This window comes from Mrakia frigida, assembly GCF_051309035.1.
Source record: "Mrakia frigida strain ATCC 22029 unplaced genomic scaffold BDY24scaffold_13, whole genome shotgun sequence".
NCBI lineage: Eukaryota > Fungi > Basidiomycota > Tremellomycetes > Cystofilobasidiales > Mrakiaceae > Mrakia > Mrakia frigida.
The window spans coordinates 681,556-698,264 of record NW_027481268.1 but is presented as its reverse complement, the minus strand read 5'-3'; the positions used below and the strand labels follow the sequence as shown (position 1 = coordinate 698,264).

General features: G+C 54.5%; 6 protein-coding genes across 6 annotated transcripts; 1 reads left to right on the top strand and 5 right to left on the bottom strand.

The window, feature by feature from the left end:
• Positions 1 to 509: 509 nt before the first annotated feature.
• Positions 510 to 1,844, bottom strand: BDY24DRAFT_47909 (uncharacterized protein). Its single transcript, XM_076644941.1, has 2 exons — positions 1,606 to 1,844; positions 510 to 1,534 (listed from the first exon to the last, which is right to left on the bottom strand). The coding sequence occupies exon 2, from the start codon at positions 1,529 to 1,531 to the stop codon at positions 788 to 790; it is 744 nt and encodes a 247-aa protein (XP_076497301.1). The 5' UTR covers positions 1,532 to 1,534; positions 1,606 to 1,844; the 3' UTR covers positions 510 to 787.
• Positions 1,221 to 6,694, bottom strand: CHS3 (chitin synthase CHS3). The gene is made up of 12 exons (XM_076644940.1): positions 6,058 to 6,694; positions 5,905 to 5,933; positions 5,409 to 5,738; positions 4,914 to 5,315; positions 4,623 to 4,809; positions 3,374 to 4,510; positions 2,936 to 3,300; positions 2,638 to 2,835; positions 2,416 to 2,571; positions 2,091 to 2,337; positions 1,804 to 2,002; positions 1,221 to 1,719 (listed from the first exon to the last, which is right to left on the bottom strand). The coding sequence occupies exons 1-12, from the start codon at positions 6,480 to 6,482 to the stop codon at positions 1,558 to 1,560; spliced, it is 3,837 nt and encodes a 1,278-aa protein (XP_076497300.1). The 5' UTR covers positions 6,483 to 6,694; the 3' UTR covers positions 1,221 to 1,557.
• A 638-nt stretch (positions 6,695 to 7,332) lies between these two features.
• ARC35 (Arc35p) lies at positions 7,333 to 9,671 on the bottom strand. The gene is made up of 8 exons (XM_076640258.1): positions 9,619 to 9,671; positions 9,535 to 9,551; positions 9,400 to 9,446; positions 9,082 to 9,320; positions 8,250 to 8,512; positions 7,993 to 8,128; positions 7,618 to 7,837; positions 7,333 to 7,479 (listed from the first exon to the last, which is right to left on the bottom strand). Exons 2-8 carry the CDS (start codon positions 9,547 to 9,549, stop codon positions 7,455 to 7,457), a joined length of 945 nt encoding a protein of 314 aa, XP_076497299.1. The 5' UTR covers positions 9,550 to 9,551; positions 9,619 to 9,671; the 3' UTR covers positions 7,333 to 7,454.
• A 60-nt stretch (positions 9,672 to 9,731) lies between these two features.
• BDY24DRAFT_387726 (M16 family metallopeptidase) lies at positions 9,732 to 12,019 on the top strand. Its single transcript, XM_076640257.1, has 7 exons — positions 9,732 to 9,849; positions 9,929 to 10,156; positions 10,235 to 10,951; positions 11,020 to 11,074; positions 11,154 to 11,258; positions 11,355 to 11,596; positions 11,762 to 12,019. Exons 1-7 carry the CDS (start codon positions 9,784 to 9,786, stop codon positions 11,996 to 11,998), a joined length of 1,650 nt encoding a protein of 549 aa, XP_076497298.1. The 5' UTR covers positions 9,732 to 9,783; the 3' UTR covers positions 11,999 to 12,019.
• Positions 12,020 to 12,027: 8 nt separating this feature from the next.
• BDY24DRAFT_387725 (uncharacterized protein) lies at positions 12,028 to 13,634 on the bottom strand. The gene is made up of 5 exons (XM_076640256.1): positions 13,205 to 13,634; positions 12,983 to 13,065; positions 12,817 to 12,883; positions 12,637 to 12,747; positions 12,028 to 12,547 (listed from the first exon to the last, which is right to left on the bottom strand). The coding sequence occupies exons 1-5, from the start codon at positions 13,486 to 13,488 to the stop codon at positions 12,394 to 12,396; spliced, it is 699 nt and encodes a 232-aa protein (XP_076497297.1). The 5' UTR covers positions 13,489 to 13,634; the 3' UTR covers positions 12,028 to 12,393.
• Positions 13,635 to 14,509: 875 nt separating this feature from the next.
• Positions 14,510 to 16,429, bottom strand: BDY24DRAFT_414812 (glutathione S-transferase family protein; the record flags this gene model as incomplete). The annotated part of the gene is made up of 10 exons (XM_076643366.1): positions 14,510 to 14,579; positions 14,680 to 14,690; positions 14,770 to 14,783; positions 14,898 to 15,049; positions 15,124 to 15,263; positions 15,396 to 15,626; positions 15,692 to 15,778; positions 15,901 to 15,935; positions 16,082 to 16,141; positions 16,270 to 16,429. 10 exons carry the CDS (start codon positions 16,427 to 16,429, stop codon positions 14,510 to 14,512), a joined length of 960 nt encoding a protein of 319 aa, XP_076497296.1.
• Positions 16,430 to 16,709: the final 280 nt, after the last annotated feature.

Genomic DNA, 16,709 nt, shown 5'->3' with positions numbered 1-16,709 from the left:
GAAGTTTTTTTATAACGTTCGAGGACGGCAGAGAGGAAAGGGAAGGGAAAGGCAGGAAGAGAGCGAGGTTCCGCCTTGCCTCCCTCCTTCCCTTCCTCGGTCCAGCACCGCTCCCCTCACTTGTTCTCGCAGGGAGACAGAGTCGGTACCGTCGGAAGAAGAAATATCCTTTCGCTCGGAACCCTTGCGTTGGAGGAGGCAAGATAATGAAACGATTCGCCTGCTGTTCATCACAGTAGACGATTAGATTTCGCTCTCGGAACTGTGTCTCTGGTGGTGCGCTCCCTTGGAACCTCAATGAGATAGAGCAAGCAAGAAGAAAAGCGTGTGTGTATACGACGATGAAACGTGAGAAGAAAGAAGGAGACTAGCGTAGATAGAGCGCAGAGCGAGAGAGGTCGAGCAATGAGAAGAAAAGAACGACTAGGAGAGCGAGAGGGAAGAAACAGCAAAGAGAAAAACGACGAAACGATGAACGACGCGTAAAAAGAGAGAAAGATAGAGGTGTGCAATGCAAGGGCGAGAGAGAGAGGAGAGTCCGAGAAAAGAGTTCAAGGCAAAAGGATGGAGGGAGAGGAGTGGGACGTGTTCGTTGGTTCGTGAAACGTCAAAGGGAAAGAAGAAAGGGGAGTCCTAGGAGGGAAGGGGCAAAAAGAAGAGAAAGTATAGATGATTGTCCAAGAGGATGTGTAGAGTATTCGACGAAAGGAAAGGAAGGGAAAGGCAAAGGAAGACGCGTCTTGAGTCCGAGAGTCCAGAAGGTCAACAAAGAAAGAAAATCAAACGACTACTGATGCGACCTATCGAACCTCGCGTACCCTCCTGCCGGTGCCTGCTGCTGCTGACCCGTGGGATGACTCGTCCTCGACGAAACCGGACTTGACGCTCCGGGTCGACTCGAAACGGGGCTCGACGCTCCACCCACACTCCCGCTCGTCCTCCTCTGAGCGTTCCTCGCCACTCTCCTCACCCTCTCGGCCGTCTGCTGAGGAGGCAAGAACCCGTTGTCGACCAGCGAGACTCCTCCTGCTTGGTGGCTCAACCGAGACGACGATCCTGCTCCGTCGTCGTAGTCCGAGTCGATGGGAGATCGAAGAGCGGTGGTGGGCGAGTAGCCAGCGTTGGGATCGGGGGAGTGATCTTCTGCGCTAGGGGAGGAGTTGTAGTAGGGCTGCTGCTGCTGTTGCTGCTGCTGGTATCGATCCTGGAAGGGTCCGTTCGAATTGTACGACTCGTTCGACGATCCGAAGCCTGCTGTCGACGAAGTCATCGACCGTTCCATGGGTTGGGTTCGAGAATAGTCGTCGTCTTCCTGGGAGGACTCCTGACCTGGGGTTCGAGGACCGAGAGGAGCTGGGAGCTCGAGGAGAGGGACGTGATCTTGTCGAGAGGGAGCGGCGGCGGCGGAAGCTTGGAAGTTGGGACCGTAGGAGGACTGGGTGGTGGAGTTGAAGGATTGGGAGGGTCGACCGTTTCCGAAGACGGGTCCTTCGGAGGAGCCACCGAAGTAGGTTTCGGCGGTGGAGGCCATGGACTGCGAGAAAGAAGAAGGAAAGTTTAGCTTCTGAAGACGAGGGACGGAGAAGGCGAGACGCGTCGACTCACGTATCGGTTCTCTCCTCGACGAGGAGACGAAGATCGCTGAACGACGTCGTAGTAGGAATCTCGGCTCTGAGTTCCACTTTTCCATCGTCGCTCCCTCTCGAACTCGGCCCACCGCTGCGAAAAAGGGAAGAAGGAAAAAGGAAGTCAGCTCGACGTCGACGAGAAGGAAAGACACGAAACCTCGAACTCGGAACTGACCTTCATCACAATCGAACTCGAATCAAACACTCCGTCCTTGTCTCCGTGACCCTCCTCCTTCGGGTTGTCTCCCTCAATCTTCCTCGTCTCTCCCCAGGAGAAGTCGTCGAACCTCCAGTACGAGTAGGCGGGAAGGACGAAATTCCAGATGGGGAGCGAGCAGAGGTAGATCAACATCCATCCGACGTAGGCGATTTTCCTGGAGAGAAGAAGAAAAGAAAGAAAGCTGGTCAGTAAACGAGGCAGATTTTCGAGGAGCGAGAGGAGAGGAGGGAAAGAGCGCTCACCTCGACGTGATAACGATCAGAAGACCTGGCAGACCGAGGATGATGGCGAGAAGGATGAGAGGAATGACGGGCGTAGGCTGGGAAGGAATGATGGCGACGACGATGAGGTAGATGGTGAAGGCGATAGCGGCGGGGAGGACGAGGGTTCCGACGAGTTCCATGAAGACGACGAACTGCATCGAGAAGCAGAAGGTTCCGCAGAGATCTCGGACGAAGAGGAGTTCGAAGAGGTTGTGGATGGTGGAGTCTGCGAGATAGAAGGAAGAAGAGGAACGATCAGAACGGGCGAAGAAGAAGGGGGAGAGAGGAAGAGAGGGAGACTCACTGATCCATCGACGACGTTGAGAGAGCAAGATCCTGAAGGTATCGGGAACGACGGTTTTGCAGACGGCTTGAGGGATGAAGACCATCTTCCTCTTGGGGAACGTCTTGAGCATGAGCGTCGAGAGGTATCGATCCTCTCCGAGGAGGAGGAGGTTCTCTGCGAAAGGAAGAAACGATCAGCGACGAACGAGACGGAAGGAAGAGACGAGACGAGGAAACTCACTCTTGTGCAAAGTATCGACGACGTTCTCGGAGTAGTGCTCGACGATATCGGGGTTGGCGAGGAGAGGGACCCAGTAACCTGATTCTCCCTTGGGAGCCTTGATTCGGTACATCGAGAAACATCCAGGGAGACAGGTGACTCCTCCGAAGACGGCCTCGAAGGCTTTGGTCTGATGATGGGAGATGTAGTACTCGAAAACTGCGAGGGAGAGAGGCAAAATAAGAAGAGGGAGTCAGCTCGAGTCGAAAGAAGAAAGGGATGGAGAGGAAAGAGGAAAGACGCGTCGTTCAGAACTCACCCTGAATCATCGTCACCCACGTCTCACTCTTGTTGGCAATCTTGGTCTCTCCACACAGACCCATGATCTCCGGATCGTTGTGCATCGCCGCCGACATCCTCGTCAACGAGTCAGGGAAGACCTTCGTATCCGCATCGACGCAGAGCACTCCCTCGTACCGATCGGGCGACACTCCGGTCACTCTCCACAGCGAATTGAAGAACTCGTACTCGAACGTGGTCATTCGCTCGTCGAACATGACCTTCTGGAGGAACGCCATGAGGACGATCTGCGAGTCTCGTTTCCCTCGGTTTCCAGGCTTGGAGTCGTGCGCTTCGAGAGGGTTTCCGACTTTGGCGACGAGGACGATGGGGACTCGTTGTTGCCTGAGAACGAACGAACGAAGACAGTTCAGCTTTCGAGTCTGAGGAAGAGAGAAGAAGAGATATTGATACTGACTTGGAGATCTCAACGGTATCATCGTCGTAGTCGTAGAATCCAGCGTAGACCTTGGCCATGTTGTGTCGCTTGTGCCCGTCGGCGATGGCGACGTACGAGTGAGCCTCGACCTCCTCGGCTGGGATGACGAGCTCCTTCATCATTCCGAGAACGATATCCGGCGTCCTGAGCTTGGATCCTGATCCTCGAACCATTCCATCGGCGATGACGAGGATGACCTTGTGCGAGTTTGGGTAGTCGGTCGTGGCGAGCGAGTCGATCGTCGTTCGAAGACCTTCGAGGGATTCCGAGTAGGCCGTGACGAGGAGGATGTTCTGGAGGAGAGGGAAGTTGAACGGTTCGTAGTCGGCTGGAGGTTGAGGGATGACGTTGTGGAGAGGGAAGGGACAGTGGGAGATGGACGGGTCCGAGAACGAGTTTCGAGACGAGTCGTCTCGACCGAAGGGGAGCGAGTTGGACGATCTCGAAGCGTGAAGTCCTGGCGAGCCTGGAGGAGTGTTGTGATCTCCTCCGAGAGGCGAAGCGGAGAGAAGTCCCTTGGTTCCGTAGGTGCTGGCGGTGTTGGATCGACCGAATCCTCCTCCTCCTCCTCCTCCGTAGGTCGTCGACGGTCTCGACGACGTGACCATCATCGACTCGGCTTTGCTGAACCTCGACGTCGTAGGTAGGAAGACTGTTCCTCGGTTCTTGGCTCCCTTCCCTCCTTGAGCGACGTTCGGACGGTAGCGAGAAGGCGCAGGTCGGTAGATGTCCTCCGTCCAGCTCTCGATGGCAGCTGACCTCTCCATCCTCTGAGCGTACGACTCTCCCTTGAACGATCCGAGTCTCCACGAGAGGAACCAGGCGAAGGCGACGGCCATGGCGAACTTGGCTGAGACGACTCCGATGATGAAGACGAGCGAGACGTAGAGGACGACGTCCGAGGCGACGCACCCGATGGTTTTGGTAGAGATGAATCCGACCATGGCGATATCCTGGAGGCAGGCCATCTCCTTCTCGAATCCTGAACGAGCGGCGTACATGGAGAGATCGAGACCTTGGTACGACGCGTTCTTGACCTTCATGTAGTCGTAGATCACTGGCCACGTCGTCTGCGAGGCTTGGAGCCATTGGAGGATGTCGAGATCGAGGACGGTACTGTGGAGAACGAGAGAAGGAAAGGGAAAGAAGGGGTCAGTTCGAGTTCGAAAAAGAAAGGGAGAGGGAAGGAAGCAGAGGTGAGGGCGAAGGAAAGGGAAAGAGGACTCACGACTGATAGACAACGAGGTTTCGATCCGGGTTCGTGACGTTCGCCCAGTCGTAGTAGACCTGACCTGTCGAGATCGTCTGGTCGAGACTGTAGTAGGCTTGTCGAGCGGTGTTGGTGATGTGGCAGGTCCTGTTGCTCGTCACTCCAGTGACGTTCGGCGACGATCCAGTCTGCTCCCTCAGGTTGCCTGTTCGAACGATGGAGAAACGAAGAGGTTCGTCAGCGAGTCTATACGAGCGATGAAGAAGAAGGGGGACCCAAAAGATTCGAAAGCTAGGAGCGAAAACTCACAAGGGAAGTACCAAGCCATCGTCCCTGCCGTTCGATCAATCGGAGAGATCCCCGTATCGTTCGAAGGACCGATGATGCCTCGACAGTTCTCGTTGACCTTCTGGAACATGAAGCTCGCGTCCTTGCCTCCTGCCATGTAGTCGGCCGTGAAGAGAGGGTTCTGGGATCCGTTGAACTCGCCGACGGAAGGATGGAACCAGTTTCCGAGGTCGTAGGTGTATCCGTTGATGATGAGCGTTCCTTCCTGGACGGTTCCGGCGAGGGTTCGGTTGGAGGGAGTTCCACAGACGGTTTTGGTGAATCCGAAGGTGAGGAAACCGACGGCGGCCATGAGAACGAGGATGAGAGAGACGAGACCCATCTTCTCCCTCCAAGCTCGTTGAGCTTCTCGAGTTCGTTTCCCTGAAAACCCAAACAAGCAAACATAAGTTAGCTCCTACTCTCGAGGAAGGAGAAGAGTGAGAGAGAGAGAAGGAAAAGGAACGTGGGACTCACCAAACACCCCTCTCAGCACAAACCCAGGGACGAGGAAGGTGAGCAGGTAGCAGTAGATCATCCACCCGTCGACCGGACCCGGTGCGATCCCTCCCCAGAACCCTCTATCCTCCGGAAGCTTGTCCATCTCCCTGTCCTTCTTCCTGCTCGCTTTCGTCGCTCGTCCCACTCCTTCCGAGGTCGTTCCAGCGGTGTTCTTTCGACGAAGGGTATTTCCTCGTTTGAAGAGCGAGAGACCGGATTCCTGGATGGCTTGATCTTCCTCTCGAGCGAGGATGGATTTCCCTCGACGGAGGGGAGCTCGAGAGGGGACGGGGACGTTTCCGGTGGCTAGAAAAAAGTGAGGTGACCGACCGAAGGAAGGGAGGAGGGAGGGAGGAAGGGGAAGGAGGGGAGGGAGGAGGTGATTGTTGTGAGCTGAAGGACCGAGACCTCCTCCTCCTTCCTTCCCTTCTCTCTCGAAACAAAAAAGCAGGGTGAAAGATGAAAGACGAACCTGATGGGATGATTCCTACTCGACCAGTTCTGTAGCAGCAAAAGAGAGAAAGAGAAGGAGGTCAGCCAAAGAGAGAGAGGGGTCTTTCGTTCGAGGTCCTCCTTCCTCCTCCTCTTTTTCCTCAACGAATACAGAATCAAGATTGCTACTAACCCTTGTTCCTCCATCTGAGCTGCATGCTGTCTGTAATGAAACAACCTGTCCCCTGGATCTATCCTCTCCCTGTCCGGTCTGACGAGACTCTTCTTCCTCCTGAAGTCTCCTCCTCCTCCTTGGCCGTCATAAGGAAGCTGCTCGGTCTCGTTGTTGATATCGGTGTGGTTGTTGTAAGCGGATTGCTTGGTGGTTGTTGAAGACGAGTAGGTTCGGTTGGGTTGAGCGTGGGAGGAGGACGAGCGAGGAGGGAGAGGAGAGTCGGAGAAGGAGACCACAGGTTGGAGAGGAGGTCGTTGCGAGGGATCCTCGTACGAAGACGGTTGTTGAGGAGAAGCGTACGAGGAGGATGGAGGAGGAGGAGGAGGAAGATCCCGATCTCGGTCGTCGTAGGAACGTTGGTTGCGAGGAGGTCGAGCTGGCATCGTCGGTGTCGAGGTCGAGAGGGTTGGGAGGGCTGTCTTCTTCTTCTTCGTCTCTCTCTCTATCTCTCTCTCGCTCTCAAACACTCAAAGAAAAGTGAAAGAGGTGGTGGCGGTCGTGGTGAAGGAAGAAAGGGAAGGAAAAGAAAAGAGGGAGAGGGAGAGGCCGTTGGGGGAGAAGAAGGTCGCCGACGGGAAAGGGAGAGAGACGGTTGGAGGAGAAGGAGGAGGAGAGTCGAGTCGAGTCGAGGGAGGGATTCATGGGAAACGTGTTTTCTCGTCATTTTCTTGCCGACAAAAACTTCATCTCTACTCCCTTGTAGATCTTCAAATCAAGTACTAGGCGAGAAAATCCGCGAGGAGCGAAAACGAGGGAAGAAAAGGCAAGGCAAAAAAAGGGAGGAGGAGGGCTGATCGAGCTCGCTTTGGGGGCCGGCGAAAGGAAAGTCGTCAACGATTTCTCTCTCTTGTCTTCACGCTGGTTCTAGGAGTTGGGATTTGACGCTATGTTTCGAGAGAGATGAGAAAGTACTGTCTCAAAAAAGTGAGCCGAAAGACGCGTCCTTCTGTCACGTCGATTCACGTCCGCCGCGGACCTCGAGCGACGTCGTCCTCCCCTCCTTCAACCTCTTCTTTTCTTGAGCTTGGGAGAGCTGCTTCAGAGACTTCTCGACTTCTAGATGACTCGCAGGACTACCAATGAGGATCTGCACCCACTGAGGCAGTGCGAAGACCAGTGAGAGTTCCAAGGCTCGAAGCGATGTCGGTCGGCTCGCAGTGTGTTCCATTTAGAGGTGGGTCGGTCTTGATCTATCCTCTTCGTTTGGTGCTCCCAAGATGAAGACTCGAAGAATAAGAGAAGCAAACATATCATCCTCTTCACATCCCCTCGTAACGAAACCCCCATAAAAGAAACCGCCGCTCGCTCGCCATGAAGAAACGGCGCCGAACGAGACGAGAGAGTGAGAACGTCGCTCAACGAGATCTGAACGTCCTTCCCCTGCTCGACGCCAAAGGAAGAAACCGAAAAACAAAGGTCAGCATTCTCTTCTCGCTCTCCTCTCTCCTCACCTAGCCTTTTTCTCTAAGCTCAAAAGAAGCGAGAAGAAAAGAAAGAAGAAACGAAACCGCGACTCACGAAACCGTCTTCCTCTCCCTCCCTCCTCCCGCTGCAATCTCCTTGTCCTCCGGCTTGGCTCGGTTGAGCACCTTCTGGAACTCGGCCACTCGGTGCCTCATCCTCGAGTGCATGTAGGCTTTCGAGCATTTGATGTGATAGTGGAGGTAGTCTCGGAAGAGTTGGATGGTCGTGATGGTGGAAGGCGCGGTGAGAGGGGTGAAGTGGCGAGGGAAGAGGACTGTTGGCGAGGGAGAAACGAGAGAGAGAGGATCGAAGGAGTGGGTGGACGGGTTGGTTGGGCGAGGGAGGAAGAGAGGAGCAGGGGAGCAAGAGGGAGAAGGGTCAGGCTCGAGGTCCGAGAAGACGAGGAGGGAAGCGAGAAAAAGAACGAACCAAAGGTGACGTATCCCACATCCTCAGTCTGCTTGAGTCCAGGAAGATGTCGAATCTCCAGAGGGGGATCTCGGTTCGAGTAGAGGACCTGAGGAGCGTTCTGGATTCCAGGCAGTCGTCGAGCGTCGACGAACTCCTGCTCGTCCCAAACGAAACCGAATCGAAGCGTCAGCTCTTCTCTTCTTCTCTGCATCCCACTCAACGCATCCTTCTCCTTCCGACCACCTGCTCATCCGGCCCAAACTCTCAACACGTACCTGCAAGAACACCCTTCCAAACACTCGATCCGTCTCCTCCTTGAACATCGTGCTGAACACGACCGTGACCCTATCGTGCGACGCCTGAACGTAGATGGCCTCGTCGTCTCGGTAGTGGATCTGCATGAGTTCTCCTGGGACGGCGGCTTCTCCTTCGTTTGGAGGTTGGAGGGTGGACTGGGCGTGGAAGGCGCGTTCGAAAGGTGCGGAGAGACAGGTGGGTTTGAGGAGGGAGAGACGCTGGATGAGGGAGGAGCGAGCTTCTGTGAAGGGTGAGGAAGGGAAGGACATAGGAGGGAGAGTCAGCGAGAAGTCGAGGGACGCGTGGGAGGTTGAGCAGAAGGTTGTGAAAGAGAGAAGGAAGGAGGGAGATGGGAGGGCTGAGATTGAGCTGGGAGGTCTGGAAAGCTCGGAGTGGGAGGATGACTGTCGCCAAAAGCGTCTCCAAATCGATACTACACTCTCTCTAGCCTCTAGATCGAGATCGAGCGTAGGATGTAGGGATGGGAGGTCGACAGCGTCGCAAGAGTCGAAGCGAGCTCGAAGGAAGGAGGTTGTCCAATCTGAGCTCGCTCCCTCCCCACGCCATCCCTCGTTCGTCACGACCTGGCCTGTATGCAGCTCCAAAGTACCAACGAAGACCTCCCAACCTTCGACCTGGCCCTTTTTTCCTCCTTCTCGAGCTCAAATGGCCTCGAACCGCTCCATCTCGCTTGCCTCCTGCCCTCGCCCAGCTCCGTCTCCTCCCTCCTTCCCTCTCTGCCTCTCCCTCCTCCTCCTCCTGCCCCAAGCCTAGACCACCTCAAAAAAAACAGACTCAAAGCAGACTCACCTCCCAGCTCTGGGACCTGATCGACCTCAAACTTCAACGTCACATCGAAGCCTTCCTCCGTCTCCTTCGACAACCATTGTCCAAACTCCCTCTCGACGATGTCCAGTGCTCCGTACTTGACGAGGTCCTTCCAGCATTTGACAGCCATCGACAGCCAGATTTCAGTCTTCTTGATAGGAGTAGAGAGGTGGAAGCGGACAGAATCGTAGTCGACGAAGGAGATGTCCATAGAGGACGGTCTGGAGGGCAAGAAGGGGAGGGAGGTCAGGTTCAGTTTCAGAGGAGGAGACGGAGAAAGCGATCAAGTTGTGGGCTGACTTGATGAACTTGTCGGTGAGGACGTTATGGATGATGACGTTTCCGGGCTAGTGAAAAAAGAAGAAGACAAAGGTCAGGATGGAGAAGCGAGGGAGGGAAGGGAGGGAGGAGATGACGAGGCAGAGATGGACGAACCTCTAGGAGAATCATGGCTGCTGCAAGAATGAGAACAAGTCAGCGAGGTTCATTCTTAAGCTGAGCAAGGTATACAAGGCCCACCTGAAGAGAAAGAAGCGAAGAAGAAGAAGAACGGATGGGAGAGGTTGTGATGGTTGAAGTGGCCTCAAACGAAGGAGGAACGAGCTCGACCTCCTCGTCGCAGTTCTTGTTTCCTTCTTGACTCCCATCTTCTCGTTTTCCTTCTTCTTTTTTCGCAAGGGCTGTATGCAGCATGTGGGTTTTATCAGAGGAAGAACCTCAACCTGCTTCTTGAGGAGGACTCGTCCATCAGTGAGTTCTCGACCTCTCCTTTCCTCAGCCCTCCCTTCCCTCGAGCTCACCTCTTCTCCTCCTTCGTTCGTCTCTCTAGAAGCACCTCACGCGATTTTCGAGCTCAACCAGCACCTCCATCACCAGCTCATCCATCCAGACTTCCCTTCTCTCCAACAAGATCCGAATCTTGACCTCCTCTGGTCCCTCTTCTCGCAACGGAGGGCTCAACCTGCACGCTCTCGCCTTGTTCGTTCGAGCAGGTCCAAGATTCGAAGACGACAGCACAGAAGGAGTCTCGTATCTCGTAGAGAGGTCGATCAATCATGTAAGATTCAGCCTCTTTGCCTTTCTCGGAACCGAAAGCTCACTCTCCTCGTTCATTCGTTCACCCTCTCTCCTCCAGGCCATCTCCCTCCTCCCCCCTCTCGGCTCAACCCCTTCGACTCCCCTCCGAACCCTCCTCCTCCCAAACCTCGAATACCAAACTATCCACGTCCTTCACACGCCCGACCAACTCGCTTCCTCGCTCCAACAAATCTCGTCCCTCCTTCAAACTCCTCTCCAACTCTCCAAAGTCGTCGCCGAAGCAGAAGATCAGGACGACCCGACCAACCTCGCAGGAGAATACCTCATGGACGACCTCCTCCACGCTGTAGCCTACGGAGGCAAAGGGTTAGGAAGGAGAAGCGTGCCTACGCCGGAGAGGGTGCAAGAGCTGAGCGAGGACGAACAACTGGTGGAAAGGTGGAAGAGCGAATGGTGGTTGAGCGGGAAAGCAGCGGAGAGGATGATTCTCGTTGGAGTTGGAGGAGGACGGTTGGAGCACGAGCATCTTGCGACAGAAGCTGAGAAGGCTCTGGGTTGGATGGGGAAGCCGGTAGAAAGTCGAGTTGACGAGACGAGGAAGGAGAGGAACAAGGGGTTGCTGAGTCGACTCGTCGCGTCGCTCGGTCTCTCCTCATCGAAGGGAGAGCAGAGCTACGAAGAACTGGCGAGTGCACAGACGGAATACGTGGGTGGAAAGGTGTGTTTGGATGAAGGAGGGGAAGCGGACTGGTTGGAGGGGGGGACGCAGGTGGTTTTGGCGTTTGAAGGGTTGCGAGAAGGGGACGGGGATGTGGTGAGTCGTTCTCTCGCTCGTTTCTCGTTCTTCTTGTTGCTGATCTCGCCTCGTTTAACAAAACACAGATGACTCTGGAGGTGATCGCTACGCTCTTAGGCGGAAGGAAGAGCTATCAACCTGGTTCGCCTGCCTCCCCTTTTCCCTCGACGCGATCCCGCCTGACGCACGTCTCTTTCTTTTTCTTATGTCACTCTTGCAGGAGGTCCCGGAACAGGAATGCAGTCCCGTCTTTTTCTCAACATCCTTTCCAAAGACTCCTCCGTCCTTTCGGCCAAGGCGTTCAATTTTTCCTACTCGGATTCAGGTTCGTTCCCGTCTGCTGTCCTTTCCCTTCGTCCCTCGGTCGTTCTCCTCAAGCTGATTGCCCCTCTCTCTTGAACTTGGTCTTTCTTCTATCTAGGCCTCTTTGGAATCTCTCTCCTCGTCGCCGGTCCTCCCTCCCTCCTCGCCTCGACTTTCTCCCGCGTCGTCGATCAACTTCGTCTGCTCACCCTCCCGCCGCCTCCCTCGCAGGGTCGGAGATCGACTCGGGAGGTTGTAGCGGGTAGGAGGATAAGCTTGGAGGAGGTGGAGAGAGCGAAGAATCGGACGTTGGTGAGCTGGTTGATGGAGAGGGAGAATGGGGTTGGAGTTGGGTGTTTGGTGAGTCGCTCTGCTCGCTCTTCCTTCTTTTTGTTTCGCTTCCGTAGTTTTTAGACTCATCTCCTTATCGCCTTGCTTATCTCTTTTTCCCGTCTCGTTTCGCGCCTCGACTCTCTGTCGTACTGACATGTCTTCTTTTCCCTCTCTCTTCTCTCCTCCTCACAGGACGACCTCGCCTTCTCCCGTCCCTCACCCACCGATATTGCATCAACCATCGCGTCAGTAACACCCCTCGACATCCAACGCGTGGCCAGACGTGTCCTCCAGGGAGGGAAAGGGGAGCCGACGGTGGTGGCGATGGGTCCCGGAGCGGAGGCAGGGTTGGAGGACGCGATGGGTTTGCTCGAGAGAGCTGGGCTGGGAAGAAAGACGGATGATAGGGAGGAGGGGGCGGGGAGATGAGGTGGGATTCGATGATGCTGGATTCAAGAAGCTGGATTCAAGGATCGAGATTTGAGGGAGGAGAGGAGGAACGAAAGACGCGTCGAGATTGAACTCGCACGAGGATTGCTCACGAAGAGAACGCGAACTCAAAGGGGATCAAAGACGTGAGAGCAGAGCATCGAATAAACAGAGAGAAAAGATTGAGATCACGAAACTATAAATGCAGTGTGCAGAGGAGAAAGAACGATGCGAGACGAGGCTGAGAACAAACCGAAGAAACAGGATTAAGAGGAGCGAAACCGAAGAGAAAAGCGTCCAGCGGTAGTGTAGTAATTTGTCCGTGACGAAGCGTAAACATGAGACGAAGCCGTTATATTAGAGAAGAGGGGAAGGGAGGGAGGGAGGGAGACGATCTACTCCACGACCTTCTTCTCTAAGATACTAGCTAGCGCAACCTCCTCGGGAGTATCGAAGTAGAAGTAGGTGAATGAGTCGCCGTTCTCGGCTTCGAGGGTAAGGTTGCCGTTCTCGGAGGTGAAGGAATCGTCCGAGGGGTACAGAGGATCGCTGGAGCGAACGCGTGAGACAAAGAGACCTTCGTTAGCTTCGATTTTGAGAACGAGGTGAGGAAAGAGAGGAATGAGAAGAAGGCTCACTTGGAGGGAAGGATGGAAGGACCGAGGAACTCGAGGAGGTTGGGCGTGGTGGTTGAGTTGGCGGCAGGGAAGTGAGGAGAGTCGGGATTGAGCAGGAGCGACCACCATTGCCTGTTGAAGGGAGGGGAGGAAAGGTCAGAACGAGCGAAAAGTTGGGACAGGTATGGAAGAGGAACGTACCAGAACTGTCGGGAGTCGTCGGAGTAGAAGCATTCCTCAAGGAAGGGAGTCTGTCCCTTGTAGGGGTCTGGAGAGCAGGCGAGGGAAGAGGGAGGAAGATGGAGTGACGCGGGTCGGTGAGCTTCCTCTGTTCGGTTTCAGGGGAAGATATCGGTGGTATGCTTACAGGTAGTTGTGAGACAGTAAGCGGATCCGTTGGCTGCCGTGTAGGTGGTGTGACCGAAGAGAGTAGAGGAGTTGGTGTTGTCGCTGAGGGGAGGGAAGGTTGAAGAGAGGAAGAGATGGGATGAGGCGGAAGGAGGTCAGCTCTCGCGTCCGTTCCTTCTCCATCCTCAACGAGCAAAAGAGCACTGTCTGCTCTTATATACATCGATCCGAGTAAGCTCACCTCTTCATGAAAGTGCTCTCGCAAACCTCGAACCCAAACGCGCCCTGGTCTCCTCCAACCTCCTCGTCTCCGATGGTGACCTTGTCCTTCTCCAACCCGAGCTCAACGATCTTCTTGAGAGCAGTCTCGTTGATGAAGAGACCAGTGACGTTGGGAGTGGTGAAGTTGTAGGCCGAGCAAGTGACGGTTCCTACGATTCGAGATTCGATAGGAAAGGAGAAGGAGGGAGCGGGGGAGGTGGTGAGGACGGCGAGGAGGGACGTGAGAAGAAGCGAGCTATGCATGATTCTGTGGTTGTTTTGGAGTTGTAAGTAGGTGGTAGAGGGAAAGGGAGGGTTGCAGGATTTGGAGAGGGGGGAGAAAGATGTGGTTGGAGGGTGAAAGGTAGAGAACGAGAGCTAGAGGATCAGCAGTTTGAGTTGGGATTCGGAGAGGCTTCTAGACCCGAGTTTCAGTCGCTTTGTTCGAGAAGGATTCTCTACAGAGAGGTTGATTCTGCGTCGGTATACTCCTCTCTGACGCGGTGTTGCCGAGGGTACACAGAGCTGGTCGGTTCGGGCTTCTTGAGGTCGAGGAAGAAGATGAAGAGAGGAGAAGAAAGAGGGAGACGTCCGCCTCGACGCGTCTTGCTTTCACCCTCATTCCTTCCCGTTTCGCTGCACCCCGACGCAAGAGGAGGACGTGAAGTGGAAGACAGAGATCTCATCCAATTACGCTCGAAGCGGCGAAAAGGATCTATTGATAAAGTGATTTGTAGCGTTCTTGCAGTTCCCCTTCCTCGCCCTCAGCAGATCTCCCCCTTCCCCATCAACTTAAACCGCATACTCTTGTCGCTCCCTCCTGTCGCTCCCTCCTTTAGTTCGAGCGATCTCTCGTCGATAGTGACGTTATCGGAGAAGAGAGAGATGAGAAAAGCGGGCATCGTAGCTGCGAGAAGAGAAATGGAGCGAGTCAGTCTGAGTCCAAACACGAGTCCGACGCGTCGTGACAGAGAAGAACGAACCAATCGCGGTCCTGGGAGGAAAGACACGTCAGCCAGAGATTATAATCAGCTCGACATTGGTCTGAGGCAAAGAAAGATACGGCTCACCAGCGGGGAAGCTTGATCTTCACTCGCGTCAAATCTCGAACGCGTCGACTCCAACTTCTCGTCTCTGCTCTCCTTCCCACCAACTTGCCGATCGCAATCGGTACGTCTGAACGAGATTTTGAATACATATCTGTCACAAGCTATCGAGACTAAATCCAACAAGTCCCTCTCCGCTCTCTCATCCGACGCGAGTCCCCTCACGAAAGTCGAAAGCTTCAAAGCGCCTCGATGTTCTCCTTGGGTCCGAGAGGAACGACTCGAGTAGGGTTGATCTGGGCGTGAGAGCTGAAGAAGAAAAGATGGGAAGGGTGGAGGTCAGCGGTCCGGCTACGAGGCGAGGCGAAGAGGACGACACGACGAGGCGAGACGACTCGTTTGTACTGACTAGTAGTAGTGCTGGAAACGAGAAAGGGAAAGAGACAAGAGGTTAGCTGAATGAAAGAGGAGGAAGGGGTGAGAACGAGAAAGGACGAACCTCCTTGATGTGAGCTGAAGGATAGGGAGGAAAGAGGGTGGGAGTCAGGACGAGAAGACGCGGAAGAGAGAGAGAAGGGAGGAGATCTCTAGGGAAGGAGAATGTCGAGCGAGAGGCGATGTACGAACCGAAATCGGTGGTGCTCTTAAACGCGTCGTTCTTCCAGTAGAGCTTCTTCATCCAAAGGTTGATGTTCGGGTAGTCGTGTCGAATCAGTCCGAGGTTGCACTTGAAGTGACCGTGGTAGACAGGGTCAAACCGGATCATGGTGGTGTAGAGCCTGGAAAGAAGATGAAAGTAGGTCAGTGAGCAAAGAAGAAGAGCCTTCGGGAAAGGAAGGGAGAAACGAATTACCTAACATCTGCCTCAGTGAGCCTTCCTCCGATCAGGTAGTCCTTTCCGTCGAGGATCTTCTCGAGCTTGTCGAGGGACTCGAAGAGAGGAACAACAGCCTTCTCGTAGGCAGCCTGGGTGGTGGCAAATCCGCTCTTGTACTGAAAAGGAGAAAAATGGGCAGCAGCGGGAAGGTCAGTTTGGACGCGTCGAACTGGGTGAACCTCGTAACTCTCCCGCTCTCGACGACTTCGGACGACGGAAAGGCCTGAAGAGGAAGACAGGAAACTTACAACTCCGTTGTTGACTGTGTCGTAAACCCAAGCGTTGAGCTCGTCGATTTCGGATTGAAGCTCTTTGGGGTAGAGGTCGAGAGCGGCGGAGGAAGCAGAGGGAGGGAGAACAGAGTTGAATCCGGTGTTGAGGAACCTGATAATTTCAGAGGACTCATTCGATACGATGGTCTTCTCCTTGGTGTCGTAGATGATGGGTACGGTGAATCGAGCATCGTAGTTGGGCTCGACCTGAGACGGGGAGAAGGTCAGGCCTTGGACGAGATCTTCCTCGACGAACACGAGAGAAGACTCACCTGGAAGTAGATATCTCGAACGTGCTCAGCTCCGAGTCCAAGAGTATCTCCTGTAGCGTTGGGGAAGTCCTTGTCGAACGACCAGCCCTGCGAAACGGAAACGAAGGGAGGAGGAGGAACGAAGCGAGAGAGATCAGCATGTGTCGAAGGGGCGCGAACCTTTCCTTCCCTGCTCCCCTTGAACGCTTTCCTCCATATCTTTAACGCACCTTGGTAAGCATGTGAGGGTGAACGACCGAGACACCTGAGCAGGGAGGGAGAAAGCCACGGGAGAACGAGGTCAGCATCTCTCTCCGGAGACATGTCTGAGCTCGAGTTCGACGAATTGGGCCCTCGATTCTTTCATCAAGGGCGGCTCCTCCAAAGGATGTTCGAGAAACAGGAGCTTACCGATGAAGTCCTCGAGACCCTTCAACTTTCGAACGATCAAAGCCCTATGAGCCCAAGGACCTGTGTGAAGAGAAGCAGGGGAGGAGGAAGGAGGAGGAGGAGAGGTCAGCTTCGAGCTCAAGAGATGCAAGCTCGACTCGCCTCCGATCGGAAGCGTTTCCTTTAAAAGAGAGAGAGGAGATACGTACAGGCCAGAGAGACGTAGAGATGGTACCTTCCCTTCTCAGGAGCAAACTTTCCTCCCTCCTCGATGGCATCCCTGAAGCTCGAAACCTGCCGTTTAAACTCCCCGTCTTTGCTCGCCCACTTGAGGATGTCGGAGTTCTTATCTTTATCTTGAGAAGCCATGTTGTGAGAGGAGGTAGAAAGGTATCTGGGAGTAAAGTTGAGCTGCTAGAAAGGGCAAGAAGGAGGGAGGAGGATGTCAGCGAAAGAGATGGGGAGGAAGGAGGGAGAGCTGAAGCTCGCAACCTTCGGATGACGTTCGCCTCGATTAAAGCTCTCTCTGCTACAGAGGGAGGAGGGAGCATGAGCCGCGAGATACTTACAGAAGTGGATCTAGAGAGGAGAGAAACGGGTTGAAAGAGAAGATGGCGGTTCATGGAAAGGGAGAGCAGAGCTCGAAAGA